This window comes from Saimiri boliviensis, chromosome 18, assembly GCF_048565385.1.
Source record: "Saimiri boliviensis isolate mSaiBol1 chromosome 18, mSaiBol1.pri, whole genome shotgun sequence".
Taxonomy (NCBI): Eukaryota; Metazoa; Chordata; class Mammalia; order Primates; family Cebidae; genus Saimiri; species Saimiri boliviensis.
The window spans coordinates 8,777,651-8,803,277 of NC_133466.1; the positions used below are offsets into that span (position 1 = coordinate 8,777,651).

Here is a 25,627-nt window from a genome sequence, read left to right on the forward strand (position 1 = left end):
TAAGACGCCTTGTTTTGTATTTGCACTAAGCTGGCCAGGTTCTAAGTAATTTAGAATTAATGTAATGTAGCCGGGCGCGGTGGCTCAAGCCTGTAATCCCAGCACTTTGGGAGGCCGAGGCGGGTGGATCACAAGGTCGAGAGTTCGAGACCATCCTGGTCGACATGGTGAAAGCCCGTCTCTACTAAAAATACAAAAAATCAGCTGGGCATGGTGGCGTGTGCCTGTAATCCCAGCTCCTCAGGAGGCTGAGGCAGGAGAATTGCCTGAACCCAGGAGGCGGAGGTTGCGGTGAGCCGAGATCACGCCATTGCACTCCAGCCTGGGTAACAAGAGCGAAACTCCGTCTAAAAAAAAAAAAAAAAAAAAAAAAAAAAAAATTAATGTAATGTAAAACTATCATACAACATATATTAATTAATTAATTTTTTTGAGACAGGATCTCTCTCTGTCACCCAGATTGAAGTGTAGTGATGCCATTTCAGCCCACCGCATCCTCAGCTGCCCCAGGCTCAGGTGATCCTCTCACCTCAGCCTCCCAAGTAGCTGAGACTACTGGCACATGTCTCCAGCCTGGCAATTTTTTTGTATTTTTAGTAGAGACAGGGTTTCGCCATGTGGCCCAGGCAGGTCTCGACCTCCTGGACTCAAGTGATCCTCCTGCCTTGGCCTCCCAAAGTGCTGGGATTACAGGCATGAACCACCTCGCCTGGTACATGCAGCATATTTTATTTATTTATTTATTTATTTTTGTTTGTTTTTTTTTGAGACAGTCTTGCTCTGTCACCAGGTGCCAGGCTGGAGTGCAGTGGCACAATCTCGGCTCACTACAACCTCTTCCTCACGGGTTCAAGCAATTCTCCTGCCTCAGCCTCCTGAGTAGCTGAGACTACAGGCGGGTGCCACCACACCCAGCTAATTTTTGTATTTTTTAGTAGAGATGAGGTTTCACCATGTTGGCCAGGATGATCTTGATCTATTGACCTTGTAATCTGCCTGCCTCAGCCTCCCAAAGTGCTGGGATTACAGGCGTGAGCCACAGCGCCCCGCCTCATGCAGCATATTTTAAACTGTGGAGGTTGGTGCCATCAGAATTTGGACTACGTTTGGTTTCTTCAGGATAAAGTCATGATTGGACTAGGCTTTATTTGTCAATAAAACTGGTTTACCAAGAAAACTAAACAAAGCCCGATGTGATTATTTAGTTTTTATCTCAAGCATCTCACGAAGGGGTAAAGATAGGTTTCTAGTATTTTTCCGCAAAAACCCAGCAAAATTCGAGGTCATCTGAAATTTTCCCAGGTTTGTTTTTAAGTCTGAAAAGATGTACTTTAAACAAGTAAAAAAAATAAATAAATAAAATAAAAGTTTTAATTTTTAAAAGAAAAAGTAGCCAAATTTGTTCAAAAAACAAAAAAGCAAACATTTTAAAAGAAGAAAAGAGGCACAGAAAAGAAAAACACAAAAAAGGGAATTTTTTAAAAAAGACTAAAGCAATAAAAAACAATTGATGTTTGTTACCTTTAGACAAAGGAGAGGGAGAAGAGAATGTGACTTTTAGTTTGCAATGTATAACTTTCTATAGTGTTTGGATTGCTAAAAGTACTTCCATTCGTTACTCCTACTTTTTAAAATATTGGGCCTAGTGTGGTGGCGCATTCCTATAATTCCAGTGCCTTGGAGGCCTAGGTAAGAGGATCGCTTGAGGCCAGGAGTTTAAGGGTATCCTTGGCAATGTATCAAGAACCTGTCTCTACAAAAAAATTTTTTTTAATTCACTGGGCGGCCAGGCATGGTGGCTCATGTCTGTAATCCCAGCAGGCATAGGTGGACAGATGACCTGAGGTCAGGAGTTCAAGACCACCCTGGCCAACGTGGTGAAACCCCATCTATCTCTACTAAAAATACGAAATTACCCGGGAGTGATGGCAGGTGCCTGTAATCCCAGCTACTCGGGAGGACAAGGCAGGAGAATCGCTTGAACCTGTGAGCAGAGGTTGCAGTGAGCTGAGACTGTGCAATTGCACTCCAGCCTGGGCAATAAGAACAAAACTCTGTCTTTAAAAAAAAAAAATTCACTGGGCGTGGTAGCACACACCTGTAGTCCTAGCTACTACCAAGGCTGAGGTGGGAGGATTCCTTGAGCCCAGGAGTTCAAGGCTGCGGTGAGGTATTACTGAGCCACTACACTCCAGCCAGGGACAGAGCAAGACCCTGCGTCTAAAATTTAAAAAAATAAAATAGAATGCTAAAATAAAACAGAAATAGCTTATAATTTTTAAAGCATTATTTTTAAAAACCATGAAAAACAAAAAAAACTTTAAAGCAGAAACTAATTCTTTAAAAAAAAGTGATTATCAAACATGCTTTCAAAATATTTATTTCAGGTAGAAATTGATATAATATACTACATATGGGAAGACACCACATGTAAGCTAAGTGAGTAAAAAGCTTTCAGGAGTACACATTTGATAATCAAAATATTAAAAACCCAAATAATTTTACATTAGATATTTTAATTAAAAGGTGTCAATCTATTAAAATAACATGCCCCAAACAGTCACCAACTAAGAGTGAAGGTTCTACTCAGTATAAATTCACACACACAGCCTTACACAGTCATCACATACTTTTTTATCTAACTGTCTCCTAAAAATCCTTATATTTTTGTTGCTCTTGTGGGAATTATTGAGTTAAGAAAAAATTTTTTAATAAATACTTTTTTTTTTTTTTTTTGGCGGGGGGGCAGGCTTGGTGGCTCATGCCTGTAATCCCAGCATTTTCGGAGGCTGAGGCAGGTGGATCATCTGAGGTCAGGAGTTCAAAACCAGCCTGACCAACATGGTGAAACCGAATCTCTAAAAATACAAAAAATTAGCCAGGCATAGTGGCCCATGCCCATAGTCACAGCTATTTGGGAGGCTGGCGCAGGAGCATGGCTTGAACCTGGGACGCCGAAGTTGCAGTGGGCCAAGACTTGACCTCTGCACTCCAGCCTGGGTGACAAGAGCAAAACTCCGTCACAAAGCCAAACCAAACCTGTATTTTTTAAATGCTACTAAGCAACCGCATCTGTCCTTAGACGATAGATTAACATTGGGGTTTAATATGGAAATCATGTTTACAAAGCAGAAATTAGCTAATAAGGAGAGTCTCAGGTTCAGTAGGAGGTGGAGGGGGTGACTCAGGAGAACTGTCACCTGGTCAGCCAGTGACAATGCCGAAGGAGCTTGGAAAGTTGGCTCTACCAGATAACAACTCTTGTCGACACAGACCTTCTCTTTGTCCAGAATCCTTTCTCAAAGGTATGCATGAGTGCACCAAAAACGAATCGCCAGGAGAAAGAAAAGTAAAAGCTGATTTCCTGCCGTGAGTGGTGTGCGGGGCCAGGGGCCGTCCGAGAAGCCCCCAGCCTCTGTACACTCAGCAGGGATTCGCGGTGTCCTGGCTCGGGTGTCCCCAAGAGAATGTGGGGAGACAGGTGCCCCAGCAGGGCCCAGGAGACACAGGCAGATTCATCTGGATAAGGAGCCCTCACGGCCCCTCCCCTCCAGGGGCCACCCCCTCCTGAGGATCGCGGCCCTCAGTTGATGTCCTGGTCCCCGTCCTTCCCTCCTGGGCCTTTTTCCTGCAGACCCCCCGCCTCCTGGGGCGGCAGGTGGAGGGGCGGGGGTCCCTCCTCTGACTCTTCAGCTTCCGAAGCGGACTCGGTGGCTTCATCGTTGTAGAAGTGAATGGTGGCTTGCACGGGGAAACTGGCCAGCACTTTCATCCCGGAACTCTGCAGGTATTCTTGACGCTTTGACATGGGTAAATAGAGTCTAATATTTAAGAAACAAATACGCCGTTAATCAACCGGAACCCAGTCCTAAAACCCTTCTAGAGGATCCTTTTTCCCAGAAGCAGAGAACTCCCCAATCTTCCTCTCTCTGATCTTTGCCTTCACAACACACAGTATTTATTTTAAGTCCCCAGGACAGAGAATTGTCGATACCTATTGGAGGGACTTGGTGATAAACCTTCCCCAGTTCAGAAGTGAATTCTAAATCTGACGGAGCCAGTCCATTTAGACAGACGCAAGAAAAAGGGTGTGTTTCCAGGCAACTGAAAGCAGTGAGTTCCAAGATGAGGCGGCTCACTCTGATTAACTAGGGGACTTAACTCTTCTTACAGAATTGATTCCCAATTAGGTGAAGCCCCACTCTCCCACCCCACCCTCTGTTCCCTGCAGCACCGGAAATGCTGTAACCCTTTGGGTTCTGGAGGAAATTTACTCGAACATTTCCGAAACCCTGGTCTGGAGAAGCGGCTTATTTTTCCAGATGCTGCGGTAGAGGAACTGGAGGCACAAGCGCCTGGCTCTGCCAGAATGGAAAAGATGTGCTTAGGAAAAAAGGAAGTAAAAGAAAGAGAAAGAAAAAACAAAGTGCTTAAATATGTAAAATTTGGAATCCCTAAATTCCAGGTTTTTTGGAATTTAGGATTCACTCATATGGTGAGTATTAAGCTATCCCTTCCCCATAACGTCTCTCTTTCTTTTCTTTTCTTTTTTTTTTGAGAGGGAGTCACTTTCTCACATAGGATGGGGTGCAATGGCACAATCTCGGCTCACTGCAACTCCCGCCTCCTGAGTTCAAGTGATTCTCCTGCCTCAGCCTCCCAAGTAGCTGAGATTACAGGCGCGTGCCACCACGCCAGGCTAATTTTTGTATTTAGTACAGATGTTGTTTTACCATGTTGGTCAGGCTGGTCTCAAACTGCTGACCTCAAATGATCCGCCCACCTTGGCCTCCCAAAGTACTGGGGTTGCAGGCGTGAGCCACCACACCCAGCCACAGTCTCTTATCATTTACTTCTTTTCTTTCTTTTTAGTTTTTGAGAAAGGGTCTCACTCTGCCACCCAGGCTGGAGTGCAGCTCACTGCAGCCTTGAACTCCTGGGCACAAGCATCTCCCACCTAAGCCTCCCGAGTAGCTCGGTCTACTAGTGCATGTCACCACGTCTAGCTAATTCTACATGTTTTTCATAGAGGCAGGGTTTTGCCATATTGCCCAGGCTGGTCTGTAACTCCTTAGCTCGAGTGATCCTCCTGCCTCAGCCTCCCAAAGTGTGGGGTTACAGGTGTGAGCCACCATGCCCCAACCTGCTTTCCATTCATTCATTTGTTTGCATTTTTCTCTGTAGTCTTCTGAGGAAGTGAGTTTGTCAATTGATCATTGCTTATTTGCAAAGCTGATTTCAATATCCTTTTTTTCAGGTAGAAGAGAAAAGGGTGAGAGAAAACACCCTACTATATATAATGGAGAATCATTTTTTGCTTCATAAGATATCTAATACACCAGTCGTTCTCGACTTCCAGGGGACATTTGGCAATGTCTGGAGACATTTTTGGTTGTCACAACTGAGAGGAAGTGACTGACATTTAGTGAGTAGAGGCCAGGAACACTGGTAAACACCCTGCAAGGCCCAGGATAGCTCCGACCGTGAAGCATTATCCAGCCCAATGTGCCAACAGTGCTGAGGTGGAGAAATTCTGCAATGGACGGAATGTATACGTTCATCTCAGACAGAAATATGAGCATAGTTCCATTTCTAGCCATGTTTACAATTAGGTATTTATGCTGAAGTATTCACAGGTGAATTCCTAGGATGTCTGAGATTTACATTGAAACATGCTGGGGTGGGGCACAGTGGCGCGTATCTGTAATCTCAGTGCTTTGGGAGGCTGCAGCAGGAGGATCACTTGAGCCCAGGAGTTTGAAACCAGCCTGAGCAACATGGCAATACCCTGTATCTGAAAAATACAAAAAAAAAAAAAAAAAAAAGCTGGTTATGCTGGTGTGTGCCTGTAGTCCCAGCTACTCCAGAGGCTGAGATGGGAGGCTGGGGAGGTGGAGGCTGCAGTGAGCTGAGACGACACGACGCATTCCGGCCTGGGCCACAGAGGAAGACCCTGTCTCCAAATAAATAAACAAATAAATATGCTAACGGCAACACAGTTGCGGGTGATAAATGGGATCAGCTCAGAACGTTGATAACTATTGAGGCCAGTGATAGGTACATTGGGTTCACTGTACCATTGGCTCTTCTTTTGTGTATGTCTCAAATTTTCTGTATTAAAAATATAAAGCGAAATTGTATACATCCAGTGTGCAGTGCATGGCTGCAGCTCATCCTTTGTTAGTCGCAGCATTTTCTTTCTTTCTTTTTTTTTTTTTTTTGGAGACAGCCTCACTGTGTCACCAGGCTGGAGTGCAGTGGCTCGGTCTCAGCTCACTGCAGCCTCTGCCTCCTGGGTTCAAGCAATTCTCCTGCCTCAGCCTCCTGAGTAGCTGGGATTACAGGCACATGCTGCCATGCCCAGCTAATTTTTGTATTTTAAGTAGAGATTGGGTTTCACTATGTTGGCCAAGATGGTCTCAAACTCCTGACCTCATGATCTGCCTACCTCAGCCTCTTTGTGTTGGGATTACAGGCATGAGCCACAGCACCCGGCAGTCACGGCATTTTCACCCAGTCAAAAACAGGGTGGCTGAGCACGGTGGCTCACGCCTGTAATCCCAACACTTTGGGAAACCAAGGCAGGTGGATCACCTGATGTCACGAGTTCAAGGCCAGCCTGGCCAGCATGGTGAGACCCCATCTCTGCTAAAAATACAAAAATTAGCCAGGTATGGCGGTGCCTGTAGTCCCAGCTACTCTGGAGGCTGAGGCAGGAGAATCGCTTGAACCTGGGAGGCAGAGGTTGCAGTGACTGAGATTGCACCATTGCAGTCCAGCCTGGGTGACAGAGCAATACTCTGTGTCAAAGACAATACAACGACAACAACAAAACCAAAATGGGGCAGCAGCAGGGTGTCTGTGAGGCTGGTGTGGGTAGATGGCGAGACTGGACGCCTGTAGGGCATGAATCAGGGTGGTGCCTCTCAACCCTGGCTGCACATTAAGATCTCCTGGGGAGCCAGGTGCTGTGGCTCATGCCTGTAATCCCAGCTCTTAGGGAGGCAGAGGCAGGAGGATAGCTTGAGCCCCGCAGTTCAAGACCTGCCTGGGCAATATAGCAAGATCCCATTCTCCACAAAAAGGAAAAAAACAAAAAGACAAAAAAAAAAAAAAGGTCCCCTGGGGAGCCTGTAAAAATACTGGCCAGGTGCAGTGGCTCACACCTGTAATCCCAGCACTTTGGGAGGCCAAGGCAGGTGGATCACCTGAGGTCAGGAGTTCGAGACCAGACTGGCCAACATGGCGAGACCCTGTCTCTACTAAAAATACAAAAATATTAGCTGCGCATGGCAGCCCGCATCTTTAATTCCAGCTACTTGGGAAATTGAGGCAGGAGAATTGATTGAACCTGGGAGGTGGAGTTGCAGTTGGGCTGAGATTGCGCAACTGCACTCCAGCCTGGGCGACAGAGAGAGACTCCATTGCCAAAAAAAAAAAAAAAAAAAAAAAAAGGAAGGAAGGAAGGAAAGAAAGAAAAGAAAAAATACAGATGCCCGGGTCTTTCCCTAGAGCAAGTGAATCAGAGCACCTGGAGAATCACCCAGGCATCTGAATTTTTTTTTTTTTTTTTTTTTTTTGAGACGGAGTTTCACTCTTGTTACCCAGGCTGGAGTGCAATGGCACGATCTCGGCTCACCGCAACCTCCGCCTCCTGGGTTCAGGCAATTCTCCTGCCTCAGCCTCCTGAGTAGCTGAGATTACAGGCATGCGCCACGATGCCCAGCTAATTTTTTGTATTTTTAGTAGAGACGGGGTTTCACCATGTTGACCAGGCTGGTCTCGATCTCTTGACCTTGTGATCCACCCGCCTCGGCCTCCCAAAGTGCTGGGATTACAGGCTTGAGCCACCGCGCCCGGCCTTTTTTTTTTTTTTTTTTTGCCAGTCTTACTCTGTCACTCAGGCTGGAGTGCAGTGGTACAATCTTGGTTCACTGCATCCTCTCAGGTTCAAGCAATTCTCCTGCCTCAGCCGCCTGAGTAGCTGGGATTACAGGCACGCGCTGCCATGCCCAGGTAATTTTTTTGTATTTTTAGTAGAGACGGGGGTTTCACCATGTTGACCAGGATGGTCTCGATCTGTTGACCTCGTGATCCACCCACCTCGGCCTCCCAAAGTGCTGGGATTACAGGCTTGAGCCACCGCGCCCGGCCTCCACTAGTAATTCTATGAGGATTGAAAACCATTGGTGTGGCCGGTAGCGGTGGCTCATGCCTATAATCCCTCCCACTTTGGGAGGCCAAGGCAAGAGGATAGTTTTAGCTCAGGAATTTAAGACCAGTCTGGGAAATATAGTGAGACCTTGTCTCTACAAAAAAATTACAAAATTAGCAGAGCATGGTGGCACATACCTGTGGTTCCAGCCACTTCGGAGGGTGAAGTGGGAGGATCATTTAAGCCCAGGAGGCAGAGGCTGCTGTGAGGTGAGATTGTGCCACTGCACTCCAGCTGGGTGACAGAGCGAGACGATGTCTTTGAAGAGAAAAGAAAACTATTGGTATAAGGAATACAAGGGAAGCTTCCTTCTAACCAGTCTGAGGGGCCTGAACTTCATGCCTACACGTGAGTGTCTGTGGGTTGTATTAAGCTTTCCAGCCTTCTAGAGTAACCAGGGAAAAGACACCTGAGGAGTGGAGGCGGCCCAGGCTTGCCTAATTTTGGTAAAGGAGATCGAGAGCAACAGATAGAATAAGAGGGACAGAGACAGAGGGACAGGAAAAGTCCTGGACGTGAGTTACTTGCCTAAAACAGATGGAGTGCAGGTGGCTACAGCAGTGAGAATCCTGGTCACCACCAGGACCATGACACACACCTGAGAGGCGGGAGGAAAAGGCTCTCTCAAAGGTGCTCGGCACCCACTGTAGCTGGAGCCAACCATTTACTCAACACATAGATTTTCTTGTTGTTGTTGTTGTTGAGGCGGAGTCTCCCCCGTGGCCCAGTCTGGAGTGCAGTGGTGCGATCTCGGCTCACTGCAATCTCTACCTCCTGGGTTCAAGCGATTCTCCTGCCTCAGCCTCCCGAGTAGCTGGGATTACAGGCGCTCGCCACAACACCAGGCTAATTTATTGTATCTTTAGTAGAGACAGTGTTTCACCATGTTGGCCAGGTTGATCTCAAACTCCTGACCTTGTGATCCACCCACCTCAGCCTCTCAAAATGCTAGGATTACAGGCATGAGCTATCGTGCCTGGTGGTTTTTTGTTTTTGGTTTTTTGTTTTTGTTTTTGTTTTTTTGAGACAGAGTCTTGCTCTGTCGCCAGGTTGGAGTGCAGTGGCATAATCTCAGCTCACTGCAACCTCTGCCTCCCAGGTTCCAGAGATTCTCCTACCTCAGCCTAGTCCCAGTAGCTAGGACTAAAGGTGTGCACCACCATGCCCAGCTAATTTTTTGTATTTTAGTAGAGACGGGGTTTCACCATGTTGGCCAGGATGGTCTTGATCTCCTGACTTTGTGATCCATCAACCTTGGCCTCCCAAACTGCTGAGATTACAGGCGTGAACCACCACACCCACCATTTTTTTTGTTTGTTTGTTTGAGACTGAGTACCACTCTTGTCACCCAGGCTGGAGTATAATGGCGTGATCTCAGCTCACTGCAACCTCTACCTTCCAGGTTCAAGCAATTCTCCTGCCTCAGCCTCCCAAGTAGCTAGAGTGACAAGGAGCCTGCCACCACACCCACCTAATTTTTTTGTATTTTTAGTAGAGACGAGGTTTCACCATGTTGGCCAGGCTGGTCTCGAACTCCTGACCTAAGGTGACCCACCCACCTCAGCCTCCCAAATTTTGGGGATTACAGGCATGAGTCACCATGCCCACCCCCAACACATAGATTTTGAAGGTTGACTTTGCACTAGACAATATGCTAGCTTATATCCTGGAAAAACAATAGAAATGCACCTCGATATCTAAGTTTGTATATATGCATATACAATTCACGTGCAATTATATAAATAAAACACAAGGCATAATATGTAATGAGAGGTAGAAATAAAAGATATCGCCGGGCGCGGTGGCTCAAGCCTGTAATCCCAGCACTTTGGGAGGCTGAGGCGGGTGGATCACGAGGTCAAGAGATTGAGACCATCCTGGTCAACATGGTGAAACCCCGTCTCTACTAAAAATACAAAAAACATTAGCTGGGCATGGTGGTGCGTGCCTGTAATCCCAGCTACTCAGGAGGCTGATGCAGGAGAATTGCCTGAACCCGGGAGGCGGAGGTTGCGGTGAGCCAAGATCGCGCCATTACACTCCAGCCTGGGTAACGAGCGAAACTCCGCCTCAAAATAAATAAATAAATACATAAATACATAAATAAATAAATAAAAGATATCAAGAAAAGAGAGAGGCCAATTGTACTTTGCAGAAAACACTGATGAATGAATACATGAATGGATTCCAGAAATCCAGCAAAATATCCTTGGTATAAGGAAGCTAAACAATACGAAAGGATGTATTGAATTATTTTCCACTTTGTTGGAAATCTATATGGTTGAAGACACTGAAGTGTATTAATGCTTATATTAAAAGAAAATTACTGATTACTTACTGTGAAGTCATATATTACCTTACAGGATGCTGAAACCCAAAGGCTCCCTTTGATCCAAAACCGTGTTGGTCAGCCGTAGCTGCAAGCTGTAGCGACAGACACATACAAACACAGAGACAGTGCAGGAGCATTGGAAGGTGACATCCTGAGGTTTTAAACCATAGAACCTAGGTAATCTGCAATTGTTCATATCAATATCAACTTTAGAGAGTTTAGACACCTTAGCAGTATTTGATAAGCCTATTCCTGTTACTGCAGCCCAAAACGTCCCAGGTGCTGTGAAGAATTCAGGTGGAAGGAGTCAGACGCAGTGCCTCCGTCCAGCATTTTACAGGCTTATGGACAGAGACACACATGTATGCAAATAACCATGCTACCAAGCACCGCACGGTGAGACGCCCATGATTCTCAGTGTGACAGAAGGTCAGGAGCAGGTTCGTGGAGGGCCTCACAGAGACATCTGCAGCATGTGGGTTTGCAATTCTAAGACTATTTTCGTAGAGGAGAGCATCCAGTTCAGAGTGGCAGGACCAGGCGCAGTGGTGCATGCCTGTAATACCAGCAGCAAGGCTGGTGGATCACCTGAGGTTGGGAGTTTGAGACCAGCCTGACAAACATGGTGAAACCCCATCTCTACTAAAAATACAAAAATTAGCTGGGCGTGGGCATGATGGCGCATGCCTGTAATCCCAGCTACTCAGGAAGCTGAGGCACGAGAATCACTTGAACCTGGGAAGCAGAGGTTGCAGTGAGCCAAGATTCCGCCACTACACTCCAGCCTGGGCAACACACTCTGTCTCAAAAAAAAAAAAAAAAAAAAAAAAAAAAAAAAAAAAATCAGAGTGGCAGGAAAACAGGGCGTGGGCGGGGAGCGGTGAGGACCCTGATGTGGGAAACACTGCGATGAGCAAAGGGCTCAAACGGCATCAGCTGCCTTGAATACCCACTGTTGAGTTTAGGTTTGACTCTGGATACAGGAACTGGATATGGATTTTTGAGTCAGGGAATCCAACGATCAGATCTGTATTCCAAGGAGAGCAGTGGCATAGGGCGCCATGCGCAGACAAGGCTGGCATAGAAAGGGCTTGGAGGAACCAGTCTTGGCAAGAGATGATAAAGAGCTTCTGGATGCGGGAAAGATGTGAAGTGAGGCCGGGTGCGATGGCTCATGCCTGTAATCCCAGCACTGGGGAAGGCCCAGGTGGGCAGATCACTTGATGTCAGGAGTTCTAGATCAGCCTGGCCAATATGGTGAAACCCCATCTCTACTAAAAATACAAAATTAGCCAGTAATCCCAGCTACTTGGGAGGCTGAGGCAGGAGAATCGCATAAACCTGGGAGGCGGAGCTTGCACCACTGCACTCCAACCTGGGCAACAGAGCAAGACTTGGTCTCAAAGAGAAAAAAAAAAGTGAACTCAAGAACCAGCAGTGGGAAAAGAAAGGAAAGGCAGACTCCAAGTACCCTTCAGTCGCATCTGGAAGTTCTGTGACTGCTGGAGCAGCAAGAGCCAGGAAGGGCAGCTGGTCTGAGCACCAGGCAACCAAGGACACCACGAATGACAGCAACACAGCAGAGAGCCAGGCTTTTCCATGCCTGCTGCTGAGCAGGGTGGCCAGGAAAGTGAGGGACAATCACACTCTACCTATCCAAGGTGGGTCCTGTTCTGCCCAAAATCCTGACAGTGCTGGATCTGAAAGGACTTAGTTTGAAATATAACCAGGTTATCCAAGGGGCTGAAATGTCAGAAGTCATCATGTGCTCTCAGTAAGCTTAGTTACTGTGGTAAGTGGGGGCATGGGGCATTCTGGGATAAACCATCCTGGGATGACTTAAAAATGAGCTTAAATAGGCTGGGCATGGTGGCTCACACCGGTGATCCCAGCACTTTGGGAGGTGGGCGAATCTCGAGGTCAAGAGATAGAGATCAGGCGAGGTACGGTGGCTCACAGCTGTAATCCCAGGACTTTGGGAGGCCAAGGTGGGCAGACCACCTGAGATCAGGAGTTCAAGACTAGCCTGACCAACATGAAGAAACCCCGTCTCTACTAAAAAATACTAAATTAGCCAGGTGTGGTGATTCACTCTTGTTGCCCAGGCTGGAGTGCAATGGTGCAATCTCAGCTCTCTGCAACCTCTGCCTCCCAGGTTCAATCAGTTCTCCTGCCTCATCCTCCCAAATAGCTGAGATTACAAGCATGCGCCACCATGCTCGGTTAATTTTTGTGTTTTTAGTAGAGACAGGGTTTCACCACATTGGCCAGGCTGGTCTCGAACTCCTGACTTCAGGTGATCCGCCTGCCTCAGCCTCCCAAGGTGCCAGTAATTACAGGTGTGAGCCACAGCACCCGGCCTGGTGTAAAACTTTTAATGCTGTATATGTTAGTGGGTAAAGTGTTGAAAGTGGATAAAGGTGTGTTGAATGCTTTACAGGGTCCAGTTAGAACTGGATGATTTACAGAAGCTATTCTTTCTCTGACACCTGCCACTGCCGAGTTAGGCCCTGTCCCATCGCAGGGCATCAAACAGCCATTAGCAGGGCAGGATTGCTTGTGGCCATAAAGTGAGACTGGGCAATTAGAAGTGTTTTATAATTATGAACAGAGCTTAAGAAAGAAGCAGCTTCCTGTAACCCAAAAGAGTGAACAACTTCATGGAAAAGATTTTGTTCCAAAAGCTTCATCACTTCCTTAGCTCAACACAGTGAATTATGAAAATCTGGCTGATAAAATGTAGCATCTGCAGAGGCTCCTTACAGGCTAATTTGCTCACGAATGTCGTGTGCACGTCCCCTGGCCCCAGTGTCCTTGAAGGATGGAATGACGTGGAGATTAATGGTGTTAAAGTCCTTCCTTGTCAGGCCATAGCAAGTTTTGTCCTGTTCCTTGTCTGGTTCCAACTGAATTCTGGAATCCGAGGGTTTGGGGTTTCTGGTGCACTGCCCCAGAACATTTCAGCTCATATGTATGTATGTATTTATTTATTTTTGAGACAAAGTCTCACTCTGTCACCAGGTTGGAGTGCAGTGCTGCGATCTCAGGTCACTGCAACCTCCACCTTCCAGGTTCAAGTGATTCTCCAGCCTCAGCTTCCCAAGTAGCGAGAACTACAGGCAAGGCACCATCATGCCCACCTAATTTTTTTTGTACTTTTAGTAGAGATGGGGTTTCACCATTTCGGCCAGGATGGTCTCAATCTCTCTCTCTCTCTCTTCGTTTTGAGACAGAATTTTGCTCTCCCAGGCTGTACTACAATGGCGCAATCTCGGCTCACTGCAACCTCCACCTCCTGGGTTCAAGTGATTCTCCTGCCTCACCCTCCCAAGTAGCTGGGATTACATCTGAGGTCAGGAGTCCAGTGTTTTCCAGGAAACTGCATCCCTGGCAATGCCCGAAAGTGACAAGGATAGAAACACAACAAAGACCAAAAAAGGTCAGGTAGGGGAGGGAGATCGCCCCCTAGGTTGGTGGGGGCATCAAATGGGTGAGGGTGACCCTGCTGCTCAGAGCACAGGGCCTTGTCTTCCCTTTACTTGAGGGTTTTTTTTTTTCTTTTTTTTTCTTTTTTTTTTGAGACAGGGTCTTATTCTGTTGCCAGGTTGACATGTAGTGTCCCAATCTCAGCTCACTGCAACCTCTGCCTCCTGGGTTCAAGCGATCCTGCCGTCTGAGCCTCCCAAGTAGCTGGGATTACTGGCGTGCCCCACCACCGCCCAGCTAACTTTTGTATTTTTAGTAGAGACGGGATTTCACCATGTTGGTCAGGCTGACATCGAACTCCTGACCTCAGATGACCTCTCTCCCCCGCCCCCCCGCCTCAGCCTCCCAAAATTCTGGAATTACAGGCGTGAGCCACGCGCCCAGCCTACTTGAGGTTTTATTCTAGTTTTGCTCTGCTCGCCGGGAGCCCTGGTACAGGTCACCAGGCCTTAGCCCTCCTCACCCCCACTCCAGCCAATGAATGGCATTTTTGAGAAATACAGAAGAGGGCTTGGGAGCTGGGGAATTCTCCTGCTTGTCGGGGGAGGGCGCTGTTGAGCAAGAAGCGTTCCTTCCCCGTGCTGGGCTGCTCTGTCGCTGGCCTGCCGGGGATCGAGCGCGACGCCGGGTACCAGAGCGCGGACCAGCGCTGGCCACTATGCGCGACAAGCCGGACCCAGCAAAGAGCAGGTCCCGGGCTGGGGATGGGGCGTGGCGGGCTCTACAGTCCCCAGGGAACACCCGCTCTCCCCACACCCACATCCATGGACAAAACTGCTTCAGCGTGACAGCCTACCAATCAGTAAGAAAGTTACTAAAGTTTAACATTTTTCTGCAAGTAAATTTTTCTCACAAACGAACGTATCATAACAGAAAACAAAACCAAAAATCATCTGTCCTACTTAGGAAGCGTGCTATCGCATTTTTATTCTTGCAGACAACTGATAGGCTCCACATCCATTTCACTGAAAAGAAAACTGGGTAATTGTAAACATCTATATTCTCACACAAGCACCTTTAAGTGGTTTTTGTTTTGTTTTGTTTTGAGACGGAGTTTCGCTCTTGTTACCCAGGCTGGAGCGCAATGGCGCGATCTCGGCTCACCGCAACCTCCGCCTCCTGGGTTCAGGCAATTCTCCTGCCTCAGCCTCCTGAGTAGCTGGGATTACAGGCACGTGCCACCATGCCCAGCTAATTTTTTGTATTTTTAGTAGAGACGGGGTTTCACCATGTTGACCAGGATGGTCTCGATCTCTCGACCTCGTGATCCACCCGCCTCGGCCTCCCAAAGTGCTGGGATTACAGGCTTGAACCACCGCGTCAGGCCAAAGCACCTTTAAGTTTTATGTTTAAGAACTAAGTGTGAATACGAAAGAAGGGATTATTTTATTTTTTCTTTTCCCCCCGAACCACATGGAATGGAAAGAAGGGATTATTTTACATTATTTAGATATTATACGTATAAAAAATTGGGGACTGAAAATCATATCTTTTGTTAACTGATTTATATTTTTATCTGCTTCCTTCTTTGAAGTAAATTAAAATTCCTAATATTCAGATTAATTTAATGAAATCGTCTAAATATCAAAATGTGGTGAAGGCCTGTTTTCCCATACTCGAGTTTTCTTACCATATTACAAATACCTGCACTTTCGGCCATATAACACGTGGTATGTAAATTAAATACAGTGTCTTTCCCAGCCTAATTCTTCAGTGTTTCAAGAGTCATCAAGAAAATAAATAAAATAAAAGTCATCAATTTATGTTTTAAAATATAACAAAGGAAAGGTAAATTCTATGAAAGCAAGTCATGACATCAGTAAGTATAAAGCAATTGAGTTAGCAATGCAGAGTAACAAAAGAATGTTCCTGGCAATTAATCTCGCCCACAAAGCCCTCACTTTGAGTGTGTTTGCTCAGACAACATGAGTTACCCCAGGAGTGCTTGACGGGGCTGAAAGTGCTTCAGAAAGGGCCAGACGCTGGGTGGGGGCTTTTAACTGCACCTCTGGGCACCTCAGATGGGGCTGGCCCTATTTGCTCTGTGGCACCGGGCAAACGCTAATGGTGCTCTCGGCTTTTCTCTAAGGCAAGGGACAGTGGAGTCTTCTCCCCTCCCCTCCCGACCTGTAGCCCCAACACGCAGGACCACCCTTATAATTCCCATGAAACGACTATGACTTTGTTGTTGTTGTTTTGTGTGTGTGTGTGTGTGTGTGTGTGTGTGTGAGAGAGAGAGAGAGAGAGAGAGAGAGAGAGAGAGAGAGAGAGTCACTCTTGTTACCCAGGCTGGAGTGCAATGGCGAGATCTCGGCTCACGGCAACCACCACCTCCTGGGTTCAAGCGAGTCTCCTGCCTCGGTTTCCCAAGTAGCTGGGATTACAGGCATGCACCATCATGCCCAGCTAATTTTTGTATTTTTAGTAGAGACGAGATTTCGCTATGTTGGCCAGGTTGGTCACAAACTCCTGACCTCAGATGCTTTGCCCGCCTTGGCCTCCCAAAGTGCTGAGATTACGGGCCTGAGTCACCGCGCCGCCTACGACTATGCTTTTGTAGTGGGTTTGCTTTTTTTTTAGAAAGGAGAAGCCACCAGAAGCCCAATCTGTAATGAGACTCAGGTGTAATTAACAGCTTACTCATTCAGATTCCAGGTCCCAGACCCTGAGGCGCTCTTGGGTTAGACGCCCAAGGTAGAGCCCTGCGCAAGAGACCTTTCACGGTCTCTTTATTTTAAAAGACAGTGCCACTTTCTGGCTGGACCGATTGCCTACAGTGCCCGCGCTGAACCTTACCCGGCTTTCCATTCTGGTCAGTTCATCATCTTCAGGTGTCTGGATCCAAGGTCGCCACAGCTCGGGGCTGGAACGGCAAGGGCCAGGAGAGAGTGAACCCTGGGCACCCTGCTGCCTTCAAACTAGGTCACGAGAGTTATTCTTTTTTCCAGTGCCTGCCTGAAAAAGAGACACCAGATCCGCCCCCCCCTCCCCGCCAGGAACTTCCCCTGGAGTTATCAGGGGTGTAGATAAATTACTGTCATTTGTGTTTTTTCTCGCCTGCTACGTCCCCAGTTCTCTGCTTCCAGTTAAGCTTTGAGAAGCGAGGTCCTGAATCTCACACAATTATCTGAGAACCCATCAGTTGAGAGATTTCTCTCCCTGCAAATCGTGGCTGATTCTTCAATTCGGGGTTCCCGAATTGAACTACAGCCGGCTACTTGTCTTTAATTTCAATCACGCCACCTCAGCCACTGAAGGATCTTGATTCTACTACAGAGATGATTTTATAGAGTTCTAGGATGAAAAAACAAAAAAGACGGCCAGGCACAGTGGCTCACGCCTGTAATCCCAGCACTTTGGGAGGCCGAGGCAGGTGGATCAATTGAGGTCAGGAGTTCGGGACCAGCCCTGACCAACGTGGCGAAACCTCGTCTCTACTAAAAATACAAAAATTAGCCAGGCCTGGTGACAGGATCCTGTAATCCCAGCTACTCGGGAAGCTGAAACAGGAGAATCGCTTGAACTCGGGAGGCCAAGGTCGGGCCACTGTTCTCCAGCCTGGGCCACAGAGTGAGACTCTGTCGAGATAGAGAGAGAAAGAGAGAGAGAGAGAGAGAGAGAGAGAGAGAGAGAAAGAGAATCTTTCTCCTGCCTGGCTACCTAGCCCACCCGGCCCACCTGCTCCCTTCCCTACCTCCCCGGCTAATTTGATTTCCTTCAACCTTACTGTCTTTAAAAGTGCAGGTGCCCAGGGACAGCGAACACTGAGCCCTCAATACAGGGACAACAAAAACGGCTCCCGAGAAAGTGGCAAAGTGAGAGACTCCCTTTGCAAGGCTGGCTCCGGAACCCGAGACTTCGGTGTCCTCGGCCGGCGAATTGAGATCTCCTCTACTCGGAAGCGTCTGCCCTTTTCCTGGCCGGGTACCTCCTGGGCTCCTGCACTTCAGAGCTATGCGCTGGCACCGGGAGAACTGAGCGCTCCTCCCGGGAACCGGGCTGCGGCTCCGGAGCTTGCTCGGCGTCGCCGTCGAGCTCGCGAGCTCCGCGGGGACTCGGGGGCTGAGCGGCGTCCCAGCCACCCGCTGGCCGCGCTCCCCGCACCGCTACCCTGCGCGCCTCTCCGTGCGTCCACCGGAGCGCGGGGCCACCCTCACCTCTCCGGAACGCGCTGTGGCGGAGGCCTCTGGGGACCGTCCCCTGGGCAGTGACAGACGCGCCCCCGCGTCTCCCGGGCTCCAGCCGCCGCCTTGGGCTCCATTTGGTGCCAGCGGAGCCCGCGCCCCTGCTGCGGCGCCTGCCTCGGTGCGCGCCAGCCTACCCGCCCGCCAGGTTTAAAAAGGAGGGCGGGGCGGGGCGGGGCGGCGCGGGAAACTGCGGGGAGGGGGCAGGACCCAGGGAACTCCGGGAGCGCTGCGGAGGGGCGGCTGGGTGTGGGGGGAAAGCCCGGGTCGGAGGAGCGGAGGAGACCAGTGAAGTTCCAAGAGGGGACCAGGGAGCCGGGTTGGGGAGGAGACGAGAAAAGCTCGAGGAAGGGGCCCGAGTGTCAAGGAGGGGAGTCCGGCAGGCCCAGGCAGGGGTGCGGACCGGACAAAGAAAAGCCTGGGAAGGGGCACCAGGGAAGGAGCGACCAGAGGAGGGAGGCACCGGGGGCTGGAGCCGCCAGCTCCGCCTCGAGAGCGCGTGAAGTGACCCTGGAAGCCGGGAGAGGAAAGCGAGGCCCGAAGGGCGAGGGGCGTTTCCGTCGGGCGCTCTCCCTCCGGGACTTGGGACACCCGCGATCACCCACTGGGCCTCCCCCGACGGAGGCGGGATGTTGAGGAGTCCCGGCTTCTCTGTCCCTCTGTGGTTCCCCCTTGGCCTCGGGCTTTGGTCCTGCGCGAGCACAGGGGTCCCTGGGTTTCCGGAAAAGATTGCGTCCACCGCCTTTGGGGGACATCTATCTCATCCTCCGACCTGCGTGGACCGACCCTGCCTGCGGTTCTGGTCAGCCGGCGGCCAGACGCCCCGACGCCAGGGCTCGAACCCTAGGCGAAGCGCGTGGAGTGGGACTCGGCGACGCTTCCAGGCGACGGAAGGCCAGGGAGGGGACCGAGCAAGAGGAGTACTTTGAGCGCACACTTCCCGTCGATGGTGGCCTTGGAAAGAATGCCGGTTTTTAATTAAGCCGGGAGCGGTGGGCTTCTCCTTCCCGTTAGCCCCAGCCAGGCTTAAAAACCGCCTCCCGACCGGCGGGAGCGACCTTGCCCGACCCTGGGGACACTTCCCAGGGAGAGCCTGAGCTGCAAGAGTCGCTGGAGCGCCGCTGCCACCGTCACTAGCGCTCAGCCAGGGTGGGAGGAAAGCAGTTTCACGCGTAGTGCACTGCGACAGAACACGGAAGGCGCTGGAGGGCCGCGGGCCTGGACCCGCAGGGGTAGTTACTTTATAACTTAAATAACCGTGATGGATGTTAAAAAATCGAAGAACTTCAGGAATTAAAGTGTTTTCACATTTTTAAAAAAGAGTTCAATAACAATAATGAAATCTAATTAAAGGTAAACATTTAAGAGGGGGAATTAATGGGAGATGGCTAGAAGGAGGCAAAGAACAGTAACGGGCCACGTTGCAACAACAAGATACCAGATTTGATCTACCAATGCAGAAAGCGGTTCTGAAGCACACAGGGCAAGGCGCGGTGGCTCACGCCTGTAATCCGCGCACTTTGGGAAGCGGAGACAGACGGATCACTTGAGATCAGGAGTTCCAGACCAGAGCCTGGCCGACATTGTGAAACCGGTCTCTACAAAAATACAAAAATTAGTCCGGCGTGGTGGAGCATGCCTGTGGTCCCAGCTACTCAGGAGGCTGAGGTGGGAGGATTACCTGAGCTTGGGGAAGTCGAGGCTGCAGTAAGCCATGATCGCGCCACTGCAGACTAGCCTGGGCCACAAAGTGAGACGCTGTTATTTTTCTCATATATTATATATATAATTTTTAAAAAAGAAAAGATACTCTTATTTTTCTCAAATATTATATATATATATATATATATATATATATATATATATAATTTTTAAAAAAGAAAAAATGAAAGCGCACTGGGCAACCAGGTGTGGAAGGGGTGTTTCCATTATGTTTGTTTTTTGAGACAGAGTCTTGCTCTATTGCCCAGGCTGGAATGTAGTGGCATGATCACAGCTCACTGCAGCCTCGACCTTCCAGGTTCAAGTGATCCTCCCACCTTCGCCTCCCAAGTAGCTAGGACTACAGATGTGCACTACTATGCCTGGCTAGGTGTTGGTGTTTTAAAATGGGTGTCTGCTAGGTAGCTGGTGGCAATACAATGAAAAAGTTTGATTGGATGTAGCCGTAAAAATGTTCAGTGAACGAAATAAATTACCATTGAGGTAGTTGGGAATTCAAAGACCTTTTGTGTTACCAAGTGTTTTTAACTATTTCTTTTTATTTATCTATTTATTTATTTTTTGAGATGGAGTTTTACTCTTTTTGCCCAGACTGGAGTGCAATGGCGTGATCTCTGCTCACTGAAACCTCTGCCCCCTCCCACCCCAGGTTCAAGCAATTCTCCTGCCTCAGCCTCCTGAGTTAGGTGGTATTACAGGCATGCACCATCACACTAGCTAATTTTGTATTTTTAGTAGAGATGGGATTTCTCCATGTTGGTCAGGCTGGTCTCGAACTCCCGACCTCAGATTATCCACCCGCCTTAGCCTCCCAAAGTGCTGGGATTACAAGCGTGAGCCTCTGCCCACCCCCCATAACTATTTCTTGAAGTTTATTCGGTCCATAGAAGATCTTTATGCTAGAGGAAGTAATTTGGGGAAGAGGTAGAAACGTTAAGAAACTTAATTAGGCTCTTGGCTTATAAACTGGGAAAAGTTGCTGAACTTCAAGTGTGTGAAACCCTCCCTGCCCAGAAGTTGAATAAAACAGAGCGTCTATTTCTTTCCCTGCCATCTTTAACTAAAAATTCTTTTTCACACGCTGACTTTCCGATGCTCCCTGGAAATAAAAAGTAAAGATGTCAGCCCTGAGGGTTTCTGGCCTGTCTGGGAGGAGGGTCCCAAAGTCAGAACATCTAAGAGGTCAGAATATTTTTCCATAAACAGTGCTGAAGACAAGCAGGGAAATGATAATTTCCTTTTCTTCTGTTTAGTCAAACTCTACTTCCTGTTAGCCGCGCTCCTAAATGTTCTGCAACTCTCAAAGCCGTTTTAGAAGCTACAAGATGTTGTCATTGCTTTTGGTGTTATTTTCTAAAATATAAAATAACCAAAATGGATATTTGTATGTTTGTTCCATGGGAATAAGAGATACATTTGTCTTGTTTTGCTTGAGATGGAGTCTCATTGTGTCTGTCACCCAGGCTGGAGTGCAGTGGTGTGATCTCTGCCTGACTGCAACCTCTGCCTCCCAGGTTCAAGTGATTCTCATGCCTCAGCTTTCCAGTAGCTGGGATTACAGGTGCCCGCCACCACACCCAGCTAATTTTTGTATTTTTAGTAGAGACAGAGTTTTACCATGTTGGCCAGACTAGTCTCAAACTCCTGATCTCAAGTGATCCGCCCACCTCAGCCTCCTAAAGTGCTGAGATTACAGGTGTGAGCTACCATGCCTGGCCAAAACTTATTAATTTTTATTTTTTGCAATTGCGGTAAAATACACATAACATAGAATGTAGCACCTTTAGCATTCGAAGTGCAGGGATGAGTGGCATTCGGTACGTCAATCCCACTGGGCTTCCGTCACCACCATCCACTCAGGGAACACTTCATCTTGCACAGATGAAGCTCTTCAACAGTGACTCCCCACTTTCCACTTCGCCAGGCCCTGGCAGCCACCATTCTTTCTGTCCTCACGTATTTGGCTATTATAGGTACCTCACGTAAGTGGAATCCATGAGTATTTGCCTTTCTTGGCTGATTTATTTCACTCAGCATAAGGCCAGAAGGTTCATCCGAATTGTAGTGCAGGTCAGGATTGCTTTCCTCTTTCAGGCTGAATAACGCTCCCTGGTGTGTAGAGACCACGCTTTCTTTGTCCATTCATCACCAGTAGATGGACACATGAGTTGCTTCCACCTTCCGGCTGTTGTGAATAAAGCACTCTGAGTACCATTCTCTCAAGCATCTGCTGTCAGTTCTCTTGGATGTATTCTCAGAAATAGAACCGTTATATGAAATAAATCTGTTTTTTAATCCTTATGTTAAGGCCCAACTTTGCTTTTGAAAAAAAAAAAAAAGTTAATTAGCTGGGCATGGTGGAGCACACCTGTAGTCCCAGCTACTTGGGAGGCTGAAGCAGGAGAATCATTTGAACCTGAGAAGCGGAGGTTGCAGTGAGCTGAGATCATGCCACTGCACTCCAGCCTGGTGACAGAGCGAGACTTCATCTAAAAGAAATAAATAAAATAAAATAAGTTAAACATGAAATTTGTATCCAAGGAGTGAAAGGAGATTGGAAATGTTTTGTAAAGAAACTTTTCTGTCTGGGTGCGATGGCTCACACCTGTAATTCCAGCACCGTGGGAGGCCAAGGCAGGTGGATCACCTGAGATCAGGAGTTTGAGATCAACCTGGCCAATATGGTGAGACCCCATCTCTACTAAAAATACAACAATTAGCTGGGCATAGTGGTGGGCAATTGTAATCCCAGCTACTTGGGAGCCTGAGGCAGGAGAATCACTTGAACCCAGGAGGCGGAGGTTGCAGTGAGCCGAGACTGCGCCATTGCACTCCAGCCTGGGTGACAAGAGTGAAACTCCATCTCAAAAAAAAAAAGAAGCAGCTTTTCTGCATGACTGCAGACATCCCTAGCTTAACCATGCCATGACTGATGTCTGGAAGCTGGAACCATCTACAGCCCAGCCTTTAATTCCCCTACACCACTCCCCGTGGACCCCCTGGCCTCTGGACTGTTTCTGGCCTGGGAGTCTCCCACATATATTTACGTCTCAGGGCCTCTGCCTGCACTTCCTTCCAGACATCTGCAGGGCCTGTCCCCTCAACTCCTTCAGGTCTGACTCAGATCTCCTCTGGGAATGACGCCTCCTCTGGACACCTGTGTAAAGCCTTTCTCTCCTGCACACTCACAAAGACACACGCACCTTGGCATTCTCTGTACTCCTTCCCTGCTTCAGTTTTCTCCATTACATTTGACATAACTGTATTTTTCATATCGATATCTATCACCCTATCACATTTAACATACTATGTGTTTTCATTTGTTTTTCTTTCTTTCTTCCTTTTTTTTTTTTTTTTAATTGAGACAGGATCCCAGGGCTCACTGCAGCCTCAACCTCCTGGGCTCAAGTGATCCTCCTGCCTCAGCCTCCCGAGCAACTGGGACTACAGGTGTGCACAACCACACCTGGCTAATTTTTGTATTTTTTTGTAGAGAGGGGGTTTTGCTATGTTGCCCAGGCTGGTCTGGAATTCCTAAGCTTTAGCAGTTAGCCTACCTAAGCCTCCCAAAGTCCTGGGACCACAGGCATGAGCCACTGTGCCCATCCTACTGTCTCTTACCTATTAATTTCACTTATTGTCTGCTTTTCCTAGGAGTATGTCAGTTCCATGAGGGCCGGGGTTTCCTTTGTTTGGGTTGCTGCTCAGCTAGCTTCAGGAGAAATGAAGAAGTACTTTGGAGTTGTCCAATTTAATTATGTACTTTGAGCTAATACCCAGCATGAAAAGATACAGAAAGCAGAAAGTTTTATCCACAGATGGAACATGGCAAGTAGCCAGATCTCACCTCAGGCTGTCCCCGTAGCTCATAGGAAGATACTCCTCCTACTGTGGGTTGAACAGTGCCCCCCAAAAATATATGTGCAAGCCCTACCCCCAGAACCTGGGAATGTGATCTTACTTGGAAAACAAGGCTTCGAAGATGTAATTAAATTAGAGATCTCCTAGCCAGGTGTGTTGGTACACAACTGCTACTCGGGAGGCTGAGGTGGGAGGATCACTTGAGCCCAAGAGTTGGAGGCTGCAGTGAGCTATAATCACATGACTGCACTCCAGCTTGGGAAATAAACCAAGACCCTGTCTCTAAAATAACAACAACAAGAAGAAGCAGAAGGAGGAGAAGGAGACGTAAGAGGAGGAGGAGGAGGAGGAGGAGGAGGGGAAGGAGGCAGGGATCCTGAGAGGAGATCACTCTGGATTTAAGGTGTACTATGGATTGATATTTGTCCCCTCCCAAACTGTTGTTGAAATTTAATTTTCAATGTAATGATATTGGGAGGTGGGACCTTTAAAAGGTTGATTAGGCTGTGAGAGTTCTGCCCTCGTGGGTAGGCTTAATGCCGTTTTTTTTTGTTTTGTTCTGTTTTACTTTGAGACAGAGTCTTGCTCTGTCACCAAACTGGAGTGCAGTGGTGCGATCTCGGCTCACTGCAACCTCCGCCTCCCGGGTTCAAGTGATTCTCCTGCCTCAGCCTCCTGAGTAGCTGGGACTACAGGTGTGCACGACCACACCTGGCTGTTTTTGTCTTTTTAGTAGAGACAGTGTTTCACCATGTTGCCCAGGCTGCTCTCAAACTCCTTGCTTCAAGTAATCCACCCACCTCGGCCTCCCAGTGCTGGGATTACAGGTGTCAGCCACCACTCCAGGCCCATAGTTACACCTAGCTTGGTGCCTGAGTTTGTCATATAACGAGATTCACTCTTCTAGTTGTGTCTACAGGAAAGTGTCTTCTACAGAAGACACTCCTATTCATTACATATTGCCTGGGCATATACAGTGCCATGTGGGGAAACAAAACGGACGAAGCATATCAGGGAAGCCAGGACTGCAGATCTCAGAGCCAGAGAACTTCAACCTCATTCCTGGTTCATCTCTTCATTTTGCAGATAAGATAGTGGAAGCTCAGGCAGGGACGCGGGGATGTGACTACTGCACTAATAATAGCTAATATGGTAACTATAACCTTAACATTTATTGAGCATATACTGTGTGCCAGGGACCGTGGTTTATGGCACTGTGATTTATTACTCACTGCGACCTTGACCTCCAGGGCTCAAGTGATCCTCCCACTTGTGGTTTATGGATATGAATTTACTCAGTCCTGACAATAAGCATGTAAGGGAGACAGTAGGTTATCCATACTTTTCAGGTGAGGAAACCAAGTCATGGAGAAGCTCAATCATTACTTCAAAGTCACCTAGAAGATCAGGGGTGTGATGTTAACTCAACCAGCCTTGCTGCAGAGTCTTAGCAAGTGTGATCCACAGAAGACCAGACTCGCTCTGTGAGGTGTCAGGATTGATCTCGCATCACAGGCACACTGGCTCTGGGGGAAAGATAGGAAAGGTAAATTGTAGATGGCCGACCAACCTGTTAGTAAGCTGACCAGCAGAGGCCACGGAGAAGGTGGCAAACACATGGTTAAAAAGGCATCCCACAGGCTGGGCCCAGTGGCTCTTGCTTGTAATCCCAGCACTTTGGGAGGCTGAGGTGGGCAGATAACAAGGTCAGGAGTTCGGGACCAGCCTGGCCAACATGGTGCAACCCTGTCTCTATTAAAATACAAAAAATTAGCTGGGCGTGGTGGCATATGCCTGTTGTCTCAGCTACTCAGGAGGTTGAGGCAG

At 48.2% G+C, this 25,627-nt stretch overlaps 1 protein-coding gene across 1 annotated transcript; it reads right to left on the reverse strand.

Annotated features, from left to right (window-relative positions):
* Window positions 1–3,431: 3,431 nt before the first annotated feature.
* On the reverse strand, window positions 3,432–18,294 carry RIPPLY3 (ripply transcriptional repressor 3). The gene is made up of 4 exons (XM_039480365.2): window positions 18,191–18,294; window positions 16,830–16,896; window positions 10,572–10,639; window positions 3,432–3,821 (listed from the first exon to the last, which is right to left on the reverse strand). Exons 1-4 carry the CDS (start codon window positions 18,292–18,294, stop codon window positions 3,584–3,586), a joined length of 477 nt encoding a protein of 158 aa, XP_039336299.2. The 3' UTR covers window positions 3,432–3,583.
* Between the last annotated feature and the right edge of the window lie 7,333 nt (window positions 18,295–25,627).

Coding starts and splice junctions, on each gene's coding strand:
- RIPPLY3 (XM_039480365.2), bottom strand. CDS start 18,294: ATGGAGCCCAAGGCGGCGGCTGGAGCCCGGGAGACGCGGGGGCGCGTC. Junction 16,897..18,190: donor CCACAGCGCGTTCCGGAGAG/GTGAGGGTGGCC, acceptor TTGCCGTTCCAG/CCCCGAGCTGTGGCGACCTT. Junction 3,822..10,571: donor GGGTTTCAGCATCCTGTAAG/GTAATATATGAC, acceptor CTTAAATATTAG/ACTCTATTTACCCATGTCAA.